Source organism: Podarcis vaucheri (genome assembly GCF_965113315.1).
Source record: "Podarcis vaucheri genome assembly, chromosome: 15".
NCBI classification, from domain to species: Eukaryota; Metazoa; Chordata; class Lepidosauria; order Squamata; family Lacertidae; genus Podarcis; species Podarcis vaucheri.
Window position 1 is genome coordinate 35,626,260 of NC_138753.1, and position 16,323 is coordinate 35,642,582.

At 44.4% G+C, this 16,323-nt stretch overlaps 1 protein-coding gene across 1 annotated transcript; it reads left to right on the plus strand.

Annotated features, from left to right (window-relative positions):
- Positions 1–8,096: 8,096 nt before the first annotated feature.
- On the plus strand, positions 8,097–16,039 carry GNLY (granulysin). Its single transcript, XM_082200707.1, has 5 exons — positions 8,097–8,281; positions 9,678–9,886; positions 10,843–10,956; positions 13,457–13,640; positions 15,381–16,039. The coding sequence occupies exons 1-5, from the start codon at positions 8,236–8,238 to the stop codon at positions 15,407–15,409; spliced, it is 582 nt and encodes a 193-aa protein (XP_082056833.1). The 5' UTR covers positions 8,097–8,235; the 3' UTR covers positions 15,410–16,039.
- Positions 16,040–16,323: the final 284 nt, after the last annotated feature.

The following is a 16,323-nucleotide window of genomic DNA, read 5'->3' on the forward strand; positions in this document are numbered from 1 at the left end:
TTTATATTGTTGAACAGAAAATTTAATAAAAATTATATATATATATATATATATATATATATATGCAGGTTTTGGTGTCTTCGGGTGTCTTCCCGTGTAAGAGTCGGGGTGTCTGGGCGACGTTTCGACGAGGTCTCACTCGTCATCTTCAGGCTGGTGCTTTCGGCTTCTTGTTACTGGAACAAGAAGCCGAAAGCACCAGCCTGAAGATGACGAGTGAGACCTCGTCGAAACGTCGCCCAGACACCCCGACTCTTACACGGGAAGACACCCGAAGACACCAAAACCTGCATTCCTGTACCCGTGAAAATCTACGAAAGCATATATATATATATATATATACACACACACACACACACACACACACACGGCTGGTGACAAAGGAACTGGGGAGAGTAGGCTAAAAGGTCAAGAATCAGTGGATGGTAATCACAACGAAGGGGTTGAATATGGAACCAACTTCTCCAGATGTGCCCTTATTTACAAGCGTTTGTCCACAGCTGCAAACCCTGGAAACCTCCATTTCAGCTGAAATCCTTAGGAAGATGAATCATGTGCAGTATTTTCTGTGTGCACTGCAATCGTCCAATTGCTGTGATGTTCATTGCTCACACCAAGTGATGGCTCTCTGGATAAATACATCCAGGATTAAATAATACCTGTTTAAAAGTCAAACAAGCAATAAGAACCAAGTAATAGATTGACGAGCCCTTCCCGGTTGCTTTGGATGGGGGAAAGTGACCCTGTAGCTGTGACTAAGCAGCAACTTGTCCTCGCTGTCCCCGCCCCCGCAAAAAATAGAAGCAAAAGCTGGAATTTCTGCTCTTTTGGGTATTCCTATGAATGGACAACGCTCTTTGTTTTTAAAGGTGTGGGTTTTTTTAATAAAAAAAAATCCCTGCAAATTACAGGTCATAGTTATAGTATCTTCCCATCACAGGGTGGGGTTAAGGTGGAAGAAGAAGAAGAGTTTGGATTTGATATCCCGCTTTATCACTACCCTAAGGGTCACGGGTGGCGCTGTGGGTTAAACCACAGAGCCTAGGACTTGCTGATCGGAAGGTCGGTGGTTCGAATCCCCGCGACGGGGTGAGCTCCCGTTGCTCGGTCCCTGCTCCTGCCAATCTAGCAGTTCAAAAACACGTCAAAGTGCAAGTAGATAAGTAGGTACCGCTCCGGTGGGAAGGTAAACGGCGTTTCCGTGAGCTGCTCTGGTTTGCCAGAAGCGGCTTAGTCATGCTGGCCACATGACCCGGAAGCTGTCAATAAAGCGAGATGAGCGCCACAACCCCAAAGTCGGCCACGACTGGACCTAATGGTCAGGGGTCCCTTTACCTTTACCTTTTTAAGAAGTCTCAAAGCGGCTAACAAGACACTGGGCTACAAACACCCTGCAATATAGCCCCAATGATATTATCTTCACTTTGCATTTGAAAGCTGTTGTTCTACAACCACCCTGCAATGTAGTACAGTGTTATTATTTCCACAATGCAGGTTGAGTGGTAATGAGACACACAGAGAGACTGAGACTGTGAGTGATCCCCTTGCAGTGTAGTCCCATACGTTCCTGCTTTCCAGGGATGGACCCAATTTTCCGAAACCTGTCCTGGTAGATCAGAGATAGCTATTGAATGGCCATGATGTGCCCTTTTTTTATAGAAGCCAGCCCTCCGTTTTGAATTTAATTGATTTCGTATTTCTGTCCCGCTTTTCCAACCACATTGAGCTCAGAGTGGTTCATAGATAATAACAACATTACAAACTACAATCATTATAATCTTATCAGAAGCACAACAGTATACAAACTAGGCACACAACAAATTCACAAAACAAGTAATATAATAAGAGTCCTCTGCTGGAAGTGCTGTCAGGTCTGCACAGCAGATTAAGTGAGCCCTAGAATGGCCCATGTGGTGGGGCAGAGCTGCCCTCCTGGTACGAGCTTAGCTGCAGCTTACCTGGATAGGATAGAGCAGGGGGTCAGCTCTACAGGCACACCAGTGGAGTCAATCTGCAGGTCCCATAGTGCCCAAGCCTCACCATCACCCTGCCTCTGTGCCACCTCACAGCAACACCTGTATCAGGAGGGCGATGCCACCTTATCCAGCAAGCCACTGTTGGCAGATGCACAGGTCATCTGATGCTTTTTCCACTGCTGTAAGATGTATTATATTTCTAGTTAAATTATTATTATTATTTTGTAAAACTGCATGCATACATATACATTAGAACATGCAGATTTTATGCATTTTTGTGGTGGGTGGTCATCAAGTTGCACACACACTATACCTGTAAAGCACATTTAAAGCATATTTTCCACCTCAAAGAATTCTGGGCACTGCTAAACTTTGCTGGTGAAATCTGGCTGAGGTTAGGATTGTGCCCTTAGCATTTATGCACATGCATTTATATGTGCATGAGGGGCAGGGGGCATCCAATCCCCATTCACATTTAACTTCCAGGGATGCTGGCAAGGGATCCCAGAAGAAAGACAAAACCACTGACTTACACCACCAATATCTACAGTAAATGAAGCATCCTCAGAACTCCCAAAGAAATTATGGACAGCTATGTACCAGGGACTGATTCCAGGAAATGGGAACAATTGGAGCATATGCAACGTAGTAGTGTGGTTTGGAAAGAGAGATATCATGAGGAAAAGCTTTCCATAAATATATTCTGGCAAAGATTGCACAAGCTGTGCTGGAAAGTGGGGTGGGGGAAGAAGCAGTTTCAAACTTGGCAAGAGAACACTTTTCATTTGAACCGGCAGTAAGTATTTTAACACATTCTTTATTGCAAGGCAGGAGATTGCATCTGAAAAAGACATTTTTTGCACATGAAGCTAATGCTGGGTTGAGTTTAAATCTATATATAATATTAAATCCATAGAAGCTACTGCCATCTGCTGCTGTGGTGCAGTTCATACACCATCGGTGCATGGATTCTATAATGACGTGTGCATACATCTTAAGCTAAACATGTAAGTGAATACAATCTCTCCAAATAGCCAGACAAGTATCCAGAATTCAATTTTGTTTGCATTTTAATGAAAAGCCATCTACTTCACACTTCTCATATCAATACACAAACCATTATGTAAAGTTTATATAATGTCAGTTGTGCCAACAGTATGCAAAAATCACAAAATTAAATTCAGGCTATAAATATAAATTCAGGGCCTTCCTGTGTGAATTCGATTATTCTAAAATTTTTATTTTATTTTATTTTGTAAATAGCAGCAGCAAGGAAGCTTCAGAAGGATGGAGCATGGGAAGGGGAGCTTATCTATATCACTCCCTGCCATGGTAGTAGCAAAGCTGTCATATTCTGTTCTGATCCAATACCAGATCTCGAGGAGCAGAGAAGACTTATCAGAAGTTGCAGGACCATGGATAGCACCAAGTGAGAAACTTGCTCCAACAAAAAGGGTAAGCATAGACTGGGCCTTTTAACGCTTCTGTTCTCTGAACACCTCTCTCAAGCTCCAAAAGCCTTGTGGCTAACTAACTTCTAAAATGGCCAATCCTTTGGCCAGAAGACAGACAGACTGTTCCCTAGCTTCCCACCTGGTGTGTTCCCTGGGCCACTGAGTTCCTGCTGGAGGCATTTGGTTCTTCAGGGCAAAGTACGACAATGCAGGCTCTGACCCTACGGTTACAGGAGATTCTCCTGGGGGCTCAAGTTCCTCAGCCTCAGTTTCTTGATTTTCTGCAGCAGACTTAAAGCCCTACATGTCAGGCTGCTGCCAGCGACTCCCGGCTGCTTGCCCAGGAGCATACAAAGACAAGGGAATGTTTCTTACCGGACACTTTTTATTCAGTCTTTACAGAGAGAGGCTCTAGAACCCAGCCTCTTGGATAAAGACGTTGTCCCGAGTGAATCTCCACCCCGTCACTCCCACTTCTTCATTCTTCATTCTCATTGTTTATCCTATGGGTGCTGCTATGTGCCCTCTGTCTTTGAGCTCTTTGCTCTCCTACTTCCAAGGCTCGCCGGGTTCTAGGAGAGGGGGGTCTGAAATGCTATTTAAAGACACAGTGTCCATCAGCTGTCGCCCCCTTGTGCTTCCTCCTCGTCCTCCTCTCCCATTATTTCCCAACTTTTCCCCTCATCAGCCTATGAGCTGTGACCTCCCTCAAACACCTGTTGTAAATCTAAACTGTCTTCCTCTTCCTCCCCTCCCTGGAAGGGTCAAGCTGCCCTCTGCCCTGTCCCTGGCACTACCCCTGGTCTGGATCCTTGGGTGGAAAGTCTGCAGTCTCTGATTTTGTGTCTTGACTGCTGCCTGGCTCTGGGTGCATTACATGCCCCACAGAGAAACCTACGGTCTGCAAATAATAACATCCTCAAGGTCCCAGGCCTCAGAGAGGTTAGGCTGGCCTCAACTAGAGCCAGGGCCTTCTCGGCTGCGGCTCCAACCTGGTGGAATGCTGTGTCACAAGAGACTAGGGCCCTGCGGGACCTGACATCTTTCCGCAGGGCCTGCAAGACAGAGTTGTTCCGCCAGGCCTTTGGTCAGGGCTCAGCCTGACTCCCTCCTCTGGCAACCTGCACAGAATTTTGCTTAATTGGTTGCCATCTATTTGATTTAATTAATTTTTATAATGAAATATTTTTAGATTCTGTGACTATTGTATTGTTTGATTATTGTATTGTTGTTAGCCGCCCTGAGCCCGGCTTCGGCTGGGGAGGGCGGGATATAAATAAAATTATTATTATTATTATTATTATTATTATTATTATTATTATCTCCAAAGGTTATTTTTCAAGGCAAGCTGCCATTGCCACAAATGCATCCTTTGGCCAGGCTAAACTACCCCACAGTCACAAGTGCATGCTCATTACAACTGTGCAATTCATTGGCGCTTGGAGTCAGAATTCTAACATCCTGGAAACAACATGTGGAAGGTTTCTTCATGCTACTTGTGGGAGCAGTGATATGTATACCTGGAAGACACACTGGATTGGGTCCAGACGATGTTAGTTGAACTTAGGTCCCACTGAAATCAATGGGACAAATTAGTCATTACTTAAGTCCGATTAACTTCAGTGGGAGTTAAGTTTAACTTACCTACAATCCACTCCTAACAATAGGCAGAAGCCAGCTAAGTTCTACTCAAAATAGACCCACTGAAATTAATGAAACTACGATAAGTAAGTCATGGCCTTGATCTCCAGTGGGTTTACTCTGGGTAGAACTAGCATTCCACCCAACTCCATGTCTCCTCAGAAGTAAGTCCTACTGACTTCACTGGCTCTCGCTTCCAAGTAAGTAAAGCTAGGATTACAGCCTAAATCTGGATCCAACCCATTATAATTTCCATATGTGTCTTTCAAGCAGACTTGACAAAAACTCAAAATACCAGGGGCTTTCTCCACCACTATAGCTCAGTGGCAAATGAGGTAGAAATCTATTATCAACAAGGAAAGTTTTACATATATAAGGATATGGCCTGACCCCAAAATGAGTAAGACCTAGTTTTGGAGGGGCCTAGCTGAATGCTGAAGTTAAAAACAGCACCGGATAAGATGCAGAGGTCTCTGAAAATACAGAGGAAGAAGCTTGGGCTGGGTGACTGTTTCAAAGAAATGTGGTTGGAGGGTGGGTAGATAAGTGACTGTTCCAAAGTAATGTGGTGGGTAGATAAGAAGATTTTGTTCAGATAATTTTTGTGTTAATTTTGCTCTGCTAAATGTGTTGACCTCCTATGTAGTGTGTTTTTTTTAAAAAAAATTGTTTAGGATAATATTTTAGTTTCCTGTTAATTGTGTTTGAATGAATATTGATTGTATTCAAATGTACAGGTGAAACTAGGAAAATTAGAATATCATGGGAAAGTTCATTTATTTCAGTAATTCAACTTAAAAGGTGAAACTAATATATGAGATAGACTCATGACATGAAAAGCAAGATATTTCAAGCCTTTATTTGTTATAATTGTGATGATCATGGTGTACAGCTGATGAAAACCCCAAATTAACAATCTCAGAAAATTAGAATATTAAATGAAATCAGCAAAACAAGGACTGCAAATAGAGCAATATTGGACCTCTGAGAAGTGGAAGCATGCATATGTACTCAGTACTTGGTTTGGGCCTCTTTTGCATCAATTACTGCCTCAATGTGGCGTGGCATAGATGCTATCAGCCTGTGGCACTGCTGAGGTGTTATGGAAGACCAGGATGCTTCAATAGCAGCCTTCAGCTCTTCTGCATTGCTCGGTCTCATGTCTCTCATCTTTCTCTTGGCAATGCCCCATAGATTCTCTATGGTGTTCAGGTCAGGTAGGTTTGCTGGCCAATCAAGCACAGTAATCCCATGGGCATTCAACCAGGTTTTGGTACTTTTGACAGTGTGGGCAAGTGCCAAAGTCCTGCTGGAAAATGAAATCAGCATCCCCATAAAGCTTGTCTGCAGAAGGAAGCATGAAGTGCTCCAAAATCTCCTGGTAGACAGCTGCGTTGACCCTGGACTTAATGAAACACAGTGGACCAACACCAGCTGATGGCATGGCTCCCCAAATCAACACTTCACACTGGACTTCAAGCATCTGGCATTGGAAACTTCACACTGGACTTCAAGCATCTGGCATTGTGTGCCTCCCCATTCTTCCTCCAGACTCTGGGTTCTTGGTTTCCAAATGAGATGCAAAAGTTGCTCTCATCAGAAAAGAGGACTTGGGACCACTGAGAAACAGACCAGTTCTTTTTTTTCCCCTTTAGCCTAGGCAAGATTCTTCTGATGTTGTTTCTTGTTCAGGAGCAGCTTGACAAGAGGAATACAACATCTGAAGCCCATCTCCAGGATCCGTCTGTGTGTGGTGGCTCTTGATGCACTAACTCCAGCCTCAGTCCACTCCTTGTGAAAGTCCCCAACACATTTGAATGGTCTTTTCCTGACAATCCTCTCCAGGCTGCGGTCATCCCTGCTGCTTGTGCACCTTTTTCTTCCACACTTTCCCCTTCTGCATAACTTTCCATTAATGTGCTTTGATACAACACTTTGGGAACATCCAACTTCTTCTGCAATTACCGTTTGAGGCTTTCCCTCCTTATGGAGGGTCTTGGTGACGGCTTTCTGCACAACTCTCAGGTCAGCAGCCTTCCCCATGATTGTGCTTCCTACTGAACCCATTGCAGGTGTTGTGGATTGAATAGCTACTGCATCTTTTCACAATATTCTAATTTTCTGAGATTGTTAATTTGGGGGTTTTATCAGATGTACCCCATAATCATCACAATTATAACAAATAAAGGCTTGACATATATCGCTTTGTATGTCATGAGTCAATCTCATATATTAGTTTCACCTTTTAAGTTGAATTACTGAAATAAATGAACTTTTCCACGATATTCTAATTTTCCGAGTTTCATCTGTATACTTTATATTCAACTTTCTTCTGTAACGTTTTATTCTGAATTGTGTTATTTGCTGTTTTAATGTCGGTTGTAAACCGCCTTGAGATCCCCCCCCTAAAAATATAAAGCAGTATAGAAATTAAATTAATAATAATAACAAGAAGAAGAAGAAGAAGAAGATCATTGGGAAGAAGGTACAACAGGCCAGATGACACATTCCTATAAAGCATGTATCATAATGGAAAGCTCTCACAAACGCCAACCTGTAATGCATTGCTGAACATAAGTCTGATTAATAGATCTGAGCCTCCGTATTGAACTCCCACGGGGAATTTTATCCCACACAGAACACATGCCCTGCATGCAGACAGTTCCAAATTCAATCCCCAATAGCTCCAAGTAGGATTGGAAAGGGCCTTGTCTGAAGCCCTCAAGAACAACTGCCTGTCAGAGAGACCAATGGTCTGACTACTGCTTGAAGGCAGATCTTCATGAGAGTTGCCTCTTTTCCTTCAGATAAAATTAATTCTTCACATTTTGAGATGTGGTTTGAATACCTATTTGTCGCATCCTGTGGCATTTGGTTTCTGAGGGTGGTTTTGGTTTTGTTTTTAGTCTGTTCGAACAATGCTTGTTCACGCTTCGTAGCTGTCAACCACTTTTCTCAAATCCATGACGTTTTGGCAAAGGGGTGGGGGTCAGCCAAAGCCTCGCATCCTGGTCAGCGAGTGGCATGTCCTTTTAAGTTCTGCTTTTGATTTTCAAACACTCTGATTGGCTCAGGCAGGAACCCACCCCCCCATAACTTTTAAGAGCTTTAAAAGACTTGTTGGGAGACCGGCTTCCCCCCTGCAGTTGGACACCTGCGCTGCAATGGCTTTGCTGCTCATCTTGTACCTGAATGTTGCTGTAGGTGCAGGTAAGATGTGAGGGCTGTGGGATGCGTTTTTGCTTCTTCCAGGACAAAAAGAAGTTACAGGCAAGCTTTGACTATTGTTCCTTCCAGTAAAAAACCTGGTGGGCCCATGCCAACCAGCGAAGCGGTGAAACAGGGTCACTCACAAAGAGGAACAAGGGAAACTGCCTTACCCTGGACCAAATCATTGGTCCTTCTGGTTCAATATTGTCCACAATGATTGATGTCAGCTAGGTTTTAGACTCTCCCAGCCCTAATTAGAGATGCTGGGGATTTTGAACTTCAGGCCTTTGATAGGCAAAGCAGATGTTGTACCACTGAGCTAAGAACTTTCACCTGCAAAAGTAGGAGGAATTCTGTGGACCGCAGGAAATCCCAGGTTTGCAGAAAAGTTGTTCATTAAAGTAAAACAGGGAAAAGCAAAAGGGGAGGATGGAGGGTTCAGATCTGTGCTGTTAATACTGACATGGACGGCTAAGCCTCAAGGGGGTTATAGTCCGACACAAATGGAGGCCACCAGTTTTGGGAAAGCTGTGTTAAAGGCAGACAGCTGTGATAAGCTTGATGAAATCAAGCGACAGTGGAGACGACTCAAACATTATTGCTACTCTTCCATCTGGAGGTAACTTCACACACAGGGTCTCCTAACAATGCTTTTTGACAACTACAGTTCCCAGAGATTTTTGTAGGGAAGCCATAACTGTTGGAAGTGGTATCATAGAGCTTTAAACATTATGGTGTGAATGGGACTCCAATGATCTGACATTGCACAAGGCAGCTTCCTACAGGGCTCAAACCAGCCTCAATATCGTGTGTGTGAGTGCTCTGTCAGTTATGGTCCTTTCTGTTTCTCATTTTTCCAATCGTAAATTCAGTTTTTCACATTGATTCAGCAATTTGAGAATCCATTTTTTAAAAAAATTCAGGTGTTTTGGCAATCAGTTTCTCATTATGGAATGCATTTTCCTATGTTAATTTCACTAATATATTGATTTGTATGCACACTTCCCCCTAACATACTTTTTTTTTTGGTAAAACTTCCTTTGCTTGGAGAACTGCACTGCAAAGATCAGATGTGTGTGAATTTCAAAGGATGGCTGTGTTTTGGTTCACATTGTTTCAGAAGGTGCAAATTTGATAGGCTTGGCTTTAAATGCAAACTGTACTGAGTTTCTCCCTTATCCCTAGGTAGAGCTAAGAGTAATCTTTCAGGTATCAAAGTTGACTCATGGGTGGGTGGGGATAACTATCAGGCCCATCAGCTCAGAAAGGTCCCATCGCCCCACATTTTATAGAGAAGCCCCTGATTTAAATCATGCACAAATAATATTAGATTTCCTTCTAAATCCTCTTGGGTTGTATGCTGTGCAGGTTTACCTCTTACCCTTTTGTTTCAAAGCCTTGGCTGGAATAGATCTGGGCCCTCCTGGTGCATGCCTGCAAGGTCCCAAATTCTGGTGCCAAGATGCAGTTACTGCTGCTGAATGCAAGAAGGAGGAATACTGCTGGATCCATGAGTGGAGTTCTCCGTTGGTGAGAGCCAGAAATGCAAAACCACATGCATCTGAAGAGCTGTTCCCTTCACTCTCTCTTCCACCACATTTACAGGTGGGATATATAATGCAACCACATCAGTTCACCGCAAATTAAGCAAAATTAACCAGAAAGGGTGGAAAGCAATATCTTAGGGGGCAGCTGCATGATAATAACAAGGATGAGAAGGACTTCTCTAGACATTCTTCATCTATAGTTTGGAGTTAGGATCAGCCATGTGACCACACTGAAACATTTCCTTAAGATTACAGATAGGTAGCCGTGTTGGTCTGCCATAGTCAAAATAAAAAAATTCCTTCCAGTAGCACCTTAAAGACCAACTAAGTTAGTTCTTGGTATGAGCTTTCGTGTGCATGAAGGGTGGTGGGAATGGGAGATTGGCAGATAGCTGAGATGAGCCTGCCAATCTCCCATTCCCACCACCCTTCTGAGTAATACCCCTCCCCACCTTCTCACTATATAGAAGGATCTGGCAACTTCTGTTTCAGTGTATCTGAAGAAGTGTGCATGCACACGAAAGCTCATACCAAGAACTAACTTAGTTGGTCTTTAAGGTGCTACTGGAAGGAATTTTTTTATTTCCTTAAGAGCTCAGGAACTACCATAGGATAATTTGGGGAGAACTAACTAACTATCTCATTCTTCTTTTCCTTTTAAATATTACCTTCCAGCTCCGTAGCTAAATACTGTGTGGTGCATAAGGGAGAGAGGGAATAATTGCCAAAGATTTAATACATAAATGCTGGTAGCCAACTTATTATTTGCTTGTATTGGTGAACAACTGGGTAGAAAACAGTCTGCGCACACTTCCCGAGTAGAAGGTCAGATAATTTCTTTTTTTAAAAAAAGCAACAAAAGCTGGACATCCAAGAAGGTACTTGTGCCAGGAAGAATCACTTATAGTGAGAGTCCCATTATTACACCCACTATTTACCCCCAAAATTGCCCTGGTCCTTTCCTGAAAGCCTCATTTTTGACTTTGAAGCCATTGATATCTTTGTTTGTGACAGTGGAAGGGACTTGAGGAGGAGGAGGACAAGGCTGATGCCCCATTGATTAAATGCTTCGTCTGCACCAAGATTGTGCAGAAAGTCAAGGATTTGGCTGGAGACGATCCAGATGATGTAAGTTACCAATTGTTATGTTATTGGAACTTATTTGCTCGGCTGATACTGAAAATTGGGTCTGGGGGCAGAGAGCCACTGAATTGCCACAAGTGACTGACACCCAGAGATTAGCCTGAAAACATATCATGCATTTCCATTGCTGAGGCTAAGCAGAGTTGGCCCTGTAAGCTACCTGGAGGGAATTATAACCACATGGTTTAATGGTGAATTTTGGACATAACGGAGATGTAAAATATTTGGATTACAGTCGTACCTTGGAAGTCAAACGGAATCCGTTCCAGAAGTCCATTCCAAAACCAAATCACAGCTTCTGATTGGCTGTAGGAAGCTCCCACAGCCAATCAGAAGCCGCAGAAGCTCCGTCGGACGTTTGGGTTCCAAAAGAACGTTCGCAAACTGGAACAATCACTTCCAGGTTTGCGGCGTTTGGGAGCCAAAACGTCTGAGTTCCAGGGCGTTTGACAACCACAGTACGACTGTATTATAGAAGATGCAGGAGGAAATTATTAATAATAGGTCCCACAAAGGGGAGGAGGGAAGTCCAGGAGATTCTTTGGAATCTTGTGTTTATGTTGTATGTTGGATATGTGATTGTAAAACTTTAATCTGAAAAAACCAAATAAATGAACTTTCAAAAAATAATAGTAACTGTAAAGGTAAAGGTAAAGGGACCCCTGACCGTTAGGTCCAGTCGTGGCCGACTCTGGGGTTGTGGCACTCATCTCGCTTTATTGGCTGAGGGAGCCGGCGTACAGCTTCCGGGTCATGTGGCCAGCATGACTAAGCCTCTTCTGGCGAACCAGAGCAGCACACGGAAACGCCATTTACCTTCCCGCCAGAGTGGTACCTATTTATCTACTTGTACTTTGACATACTTTCGAACTGCTAGGTGGGCAGGAGCAGGGACCGAGCAACGGGAGCTCACCCCGTCGCAGGGATTCGAACCGCCGACCTTGTGATCAGCAAGTCCTAGGCTCTGTGGTTTAACCCACAGCGCCACCCGTGTCCCTCAGTAGTAACTGGCAACCACATAAAAGCCCCGTAAATGAATACTTAAACCTTTAGAGCCACCCCATGGGCTAAGCAAGGGAGAAGAAGAGAGCACCCCCAGGGCTGAGCAAGGAAGCTGGAGAGCTCTTTCCACACTGAGTAACCCAAGTGGACCTGGTGCAAAAACAAAGTTTCAAACTCCTGGACTTGTTTGCCGAGCAGGGCCTTCTTGGCACCCTGGCTCTGGAAGCCTAAGGAAGCTCACGCAAAATCTCACTGGAACTCAGATTGTCCCGTGAGATTTCAAGAAGGAGCATCTCCAGCCCCATCATCCAGCCCAGAAACTGAGGTCCAGTGCCGAGGGCCTTCTGGCGGTTCCCTTGCTGTGAGAAGCCAAGTTACAGGGAACCAGGCAGAGGGCCTTCTCGGCGGTGGCGCCCGCCCTGTGGAACGCCCTCCCAGCAGATGTCAAGGCAATAAACAACTATTTTACTTTTAAAAGACAACTGAAGGCAGCTCTGTTTAGGGAAGTTTTTAATGTCTGAAGCTGTATTGTTTTTAATATTCAGTTGGAATCCACCCAGAGTGGCTGGGGAAAACCAGTCAGATGGGCGGGGTATTATTATTATTATTATTATTATTATTATTATTATTATTATTATTATTATTCCAGGACCAGTGCATTGAGCAGGCTGTGTCCAGCAAGCAAGGGAAATGCTTAAAAGTTTTTTCCCGTGCCAGGTAACCCCACGTGGACTCAACGCCAGAAAGAGCTTTTTAGCTCTCCACATTGCTTTGGATTTGACTGGCACAATTTCAACCAGCCCACCTGGAGGTAGAATCATAGAATCATAGAATCATAGAGTTGGAAGAGACCACAAGGGCCATCGAGTCCAACCCCCTGCCAAGCAGGAAACGTGGCCTGAGGGAAGTCCTGAGAGACAAATAGAGGCCTGGGGGCTTGTATTTGCCCCCTAGGCCTGAGGTTCCTCACTCCTTGTGTGAGACTTTGCACAAAGGCTGCGTAGCACGCCATACATTAAAAACCCACTCACCCTCAAAAAGAATCCTGGGAACTGTAGTTTGTTAAAGGGCCTGGGAATTGTAGCTCTTAAGATTCCCATGATTCTTTGCGGGGAGGGCTTTAAATGCGTGCAGCTAAAGACAGCCAATATTCCAACCAACTTTATTTGGAGCCAAAAAAAGGGGATAAAGAAGGAGGAAAATGAACAAATATAGCAAAATATACAGCTCCCTGCTCACTTCAGATTAATATAGAGTGCGAGAGAAGTCAGGGCTCCTGTGCCTTTAATAGGCACACCTTTAATAAGTGTGTAGAAGAGGGAATTTCAGTAGGTGTAGCATGCAAGCAGCGGCTGGTGTGAGAAGAAACGAGGGAGGAAAGCAGAGGAAGGCCACCCTGGCAGACACGCAAAGGCTGTATCTGTTTGAATCTTGAGCATGGAGCCACCAAGTTACTGTTCTTACTCCCCAACTCTTCTTTCAGGAGAAAATCGAGGACGCAATAGCTTCTGTATGTCAGGTAGTGGGCAGGATCCTGAGAGGGACTTGCAAAAAGCTTTTGAGGCTTTTCAAATCAAAGCTCAGACAAGATCTGCAGGCTGGCCTGAAGGCTCGGGACATCTGTATCGATCTGAACGTATGCAGGGATTGCTTGAGGGCACTACCAGGTGAGAGCAGCGCATTTATTTTATTTTATTTATTATTATTATTTTTCATTCATTCATTCATTAAAATTCATATGCTGCTTGATTTTTAAGAAAGAAAACCTCAAAGCAGCTCTGGTGACTTCCTGTCCTTATTCAAGACAAACTCTATCCTTCCCTTTTCCTCACTGGATTATTCCTTATGGACAGCCTTCTTTTCCCCTGAGATTTTGTATTTATATTTTTTGAAGGGCATATCTCATTATGGGAGGGGCCAAATGTGGGTGGTCCCCGCTGGAACAAGTAGGGCAGACCAACAGTAGGCTGAACTGGAGCCAATGGCAGACAGACCCAAATCATTCTAGTGCTGTCTCCATCCTCCTCCCTGCTAAATTCCACAAAGGGCAAGAATTAGGTTGAGGAGGAGAAAGCCAACAGCCAGGGCCACCTCCTGGACTGGCTGCGAGTAAGACAGGAGGTGGACCTCAGGCTGCTGTGGGTGGGGCAGTGCCCCATTTGCTGTAACAGACTAGCCTCCGCTGCAAGGGGCAAAGCCCCCTTGCTGAAGTACATAAGAATTTCAGAAGTGCTGAACTGGATCTTAAGCGAGGAAAAAGACTCACACAAGACTTAAAGATTATGCTTTAAGACAACCTTCTCAAACTAGGTGCCCCCTAGATGCTGCTGGGCAGGGGCGCCGACTTATAAAAAATATTGGGGGAGCCCATGAATAATAAATAATGAATAATAAATGAAAGCTCATGAATAATAAATAAGCTCATGAATATGCAGATAAAGTGGCGCCTCCTCCTCGTGAGCGAATAGGGGAGAGCGTGCTGCGCCTATTAATCAGCTCCAAAGGAAATTGGGGGAGCTTTTGCTCGGGAGGGAGGGCAGGAGGCATGCAGCCCGACCCTGTGCATTTTGGGCTGGGGGAGGGGCGGCAATGGCGCTCTGCTGGAGGGGCACCCGAGATTATGGGGGGTGGAGCCCCCCCAAACGAATTTTTGAGGGGGCTCGGGCCCCCTCAGGCCCCATGGAGTCGGCGCCTATGCTGCTGGGTCACAACCTATGGCCAATGATCATAGATTGTGGGAGCTGATAGCCAAAACATCTAGTGAGCACCAGGCTAGAGAAGGCTGCCTTGAGAAATCTTTGGTGGCTTGAAGGCATTCCAGCAAAAGAAACGGGGAGCAGGGGGAGAGTTGATAATGCAAGGTGGAAGATGCTCTCTAACCGAGAAATCTTCAAAACATAAAAAGAACCCAGCTGAATCAGACCAAAGGTACATTGAGTCCAGCATACGTTTTGCACCCTGGCCGACAAGATGCCTAGGAAACTCCCAAAAGCAGGAGATGAGCTCAATAGCCCTCTGCAGCTTTGGATATGTAGCGATCATGCATGACTAGTAACTACAGAGGAGGCATCACCGGATGCCTTTATATCTTTAGATGCCAGGCGAAAACCTTTCTCTTCAACCAAGCGTCGATTAACATTCTATGGCTTTTTAAATGTGTTTGTGGGAAGGGGGTGTTTTGCTTTGCTTTTATTTCATTGTGTATTTTGTTTCATTGTGTATTCTGTTGTGAACCGCCCTGGAATCTAAAGATGAAGGGCAGTATACAAATTTAATTAATAATAATACATATAGCTGTATATTCCCCCATGAATTAATCCAATCCTCTTTCAAATTGTCACTGGCAATTTTGCTTCATCTCTTAGTTGTGGTTTCCATGCTTTAACCACATGCTTTGTTTTCTACAGAGGAAGAAAAAATTGAAGACAGCTGGTGAATTGGCTGACTTTGCAAATATTCACTTTGCTGCTGCTGCTGCTTCAACTTCTTCACAGATGTGGGACCCCCTTTTCTAATTTGCAAAGAGAAGCAGAAATACCCACCTTACTTAGTGAGCAATGCCGGAACTAAGGGCTTATCCACAGTTACCTTTCCTCTGCACTTTCCAGGCATGGTCTGCACTTTAAAGCTCCAGGTCCAAGTACCCGTTTGTTGTTCTGGAGCTTTCTCTGCAAAAACTCATTCTTAAAAGCTGAATAGGAGCAAGTGGCAATTTGCTGAAAACCTGAGTTGCTGTTTGTTGCATTTCAGCTTTAAAGAGCGCTCGGAGCTTCGAAGCACAGACCTGTTCTTGCAAAACACAGGGCAAAAGTTAAGTGTGGATAAGCCCCGAGGAAGGTACATTGGGTGCCACAGGCAACTTAGGCACCCTGAATTTCTGCTTTGCCCAGGGGTTTGAATCTTGCTGAGCATCGTCGCACAAGGAAGAGACGAAATACTACTGCTTTGCCTAATGCAATTATAAAGCTAACTTTTGTATATTTTAGCAATATACTGGAATATACTAGTTTAAGCCGATTCCCCTTGCTTTGACTTTCACAATGAATAAAGTGCTTTGATGAGCCCAGTTCATCTCATGTATTTATCATGGCTGTATTCTGCGCACTATGAGAAAGTGGTATCAACCGACAAGGGTCCCACTCCCTGAAGAATCATCAGGCCCACAGACTTCCAGTGCCCTGATGGTGTCAGCTGGAACCAAGAACCCAGGGCTCTGGAGGCACAGGCATATCTGAGGAGGAGGAGCCAGCCATAGAGGTTGACATCTTTCATTAAGCAGGGATGGGAACCAATCGCCTTCCAAATGCTGCTAGACTACAATTCCCATCAGCCTGGGCCATTGGACATCCT

What these genes read in the sequence shown, in the direction of transcription:
- GNLY (XM_082200707.1), top strand. Translation starts at nt 8,236, where the DNA reads ATGGCTTTGCTGCTCATCTTGTACCTGAATGTTGCTGTAGGTGCAG. An exon ending in GAATGTTGCTGTAGGTGCAG is followed by an intron (nt 8,282 to 9,677) that starts GTAAGATGTGAG and finishes TTTGTTTCAAAG; the next exon opens with CCTTGGCTGGAATAGATCTG. An exon ending in CTGGAGACGATCCAGATGAT is followed by an intron (nt 10,957 to 13,456) that starts GTAAGTTACCAA and finishes CTCTTCTTTCAG; the next exon opens with GAGAAAATCGAGGACGCAAT.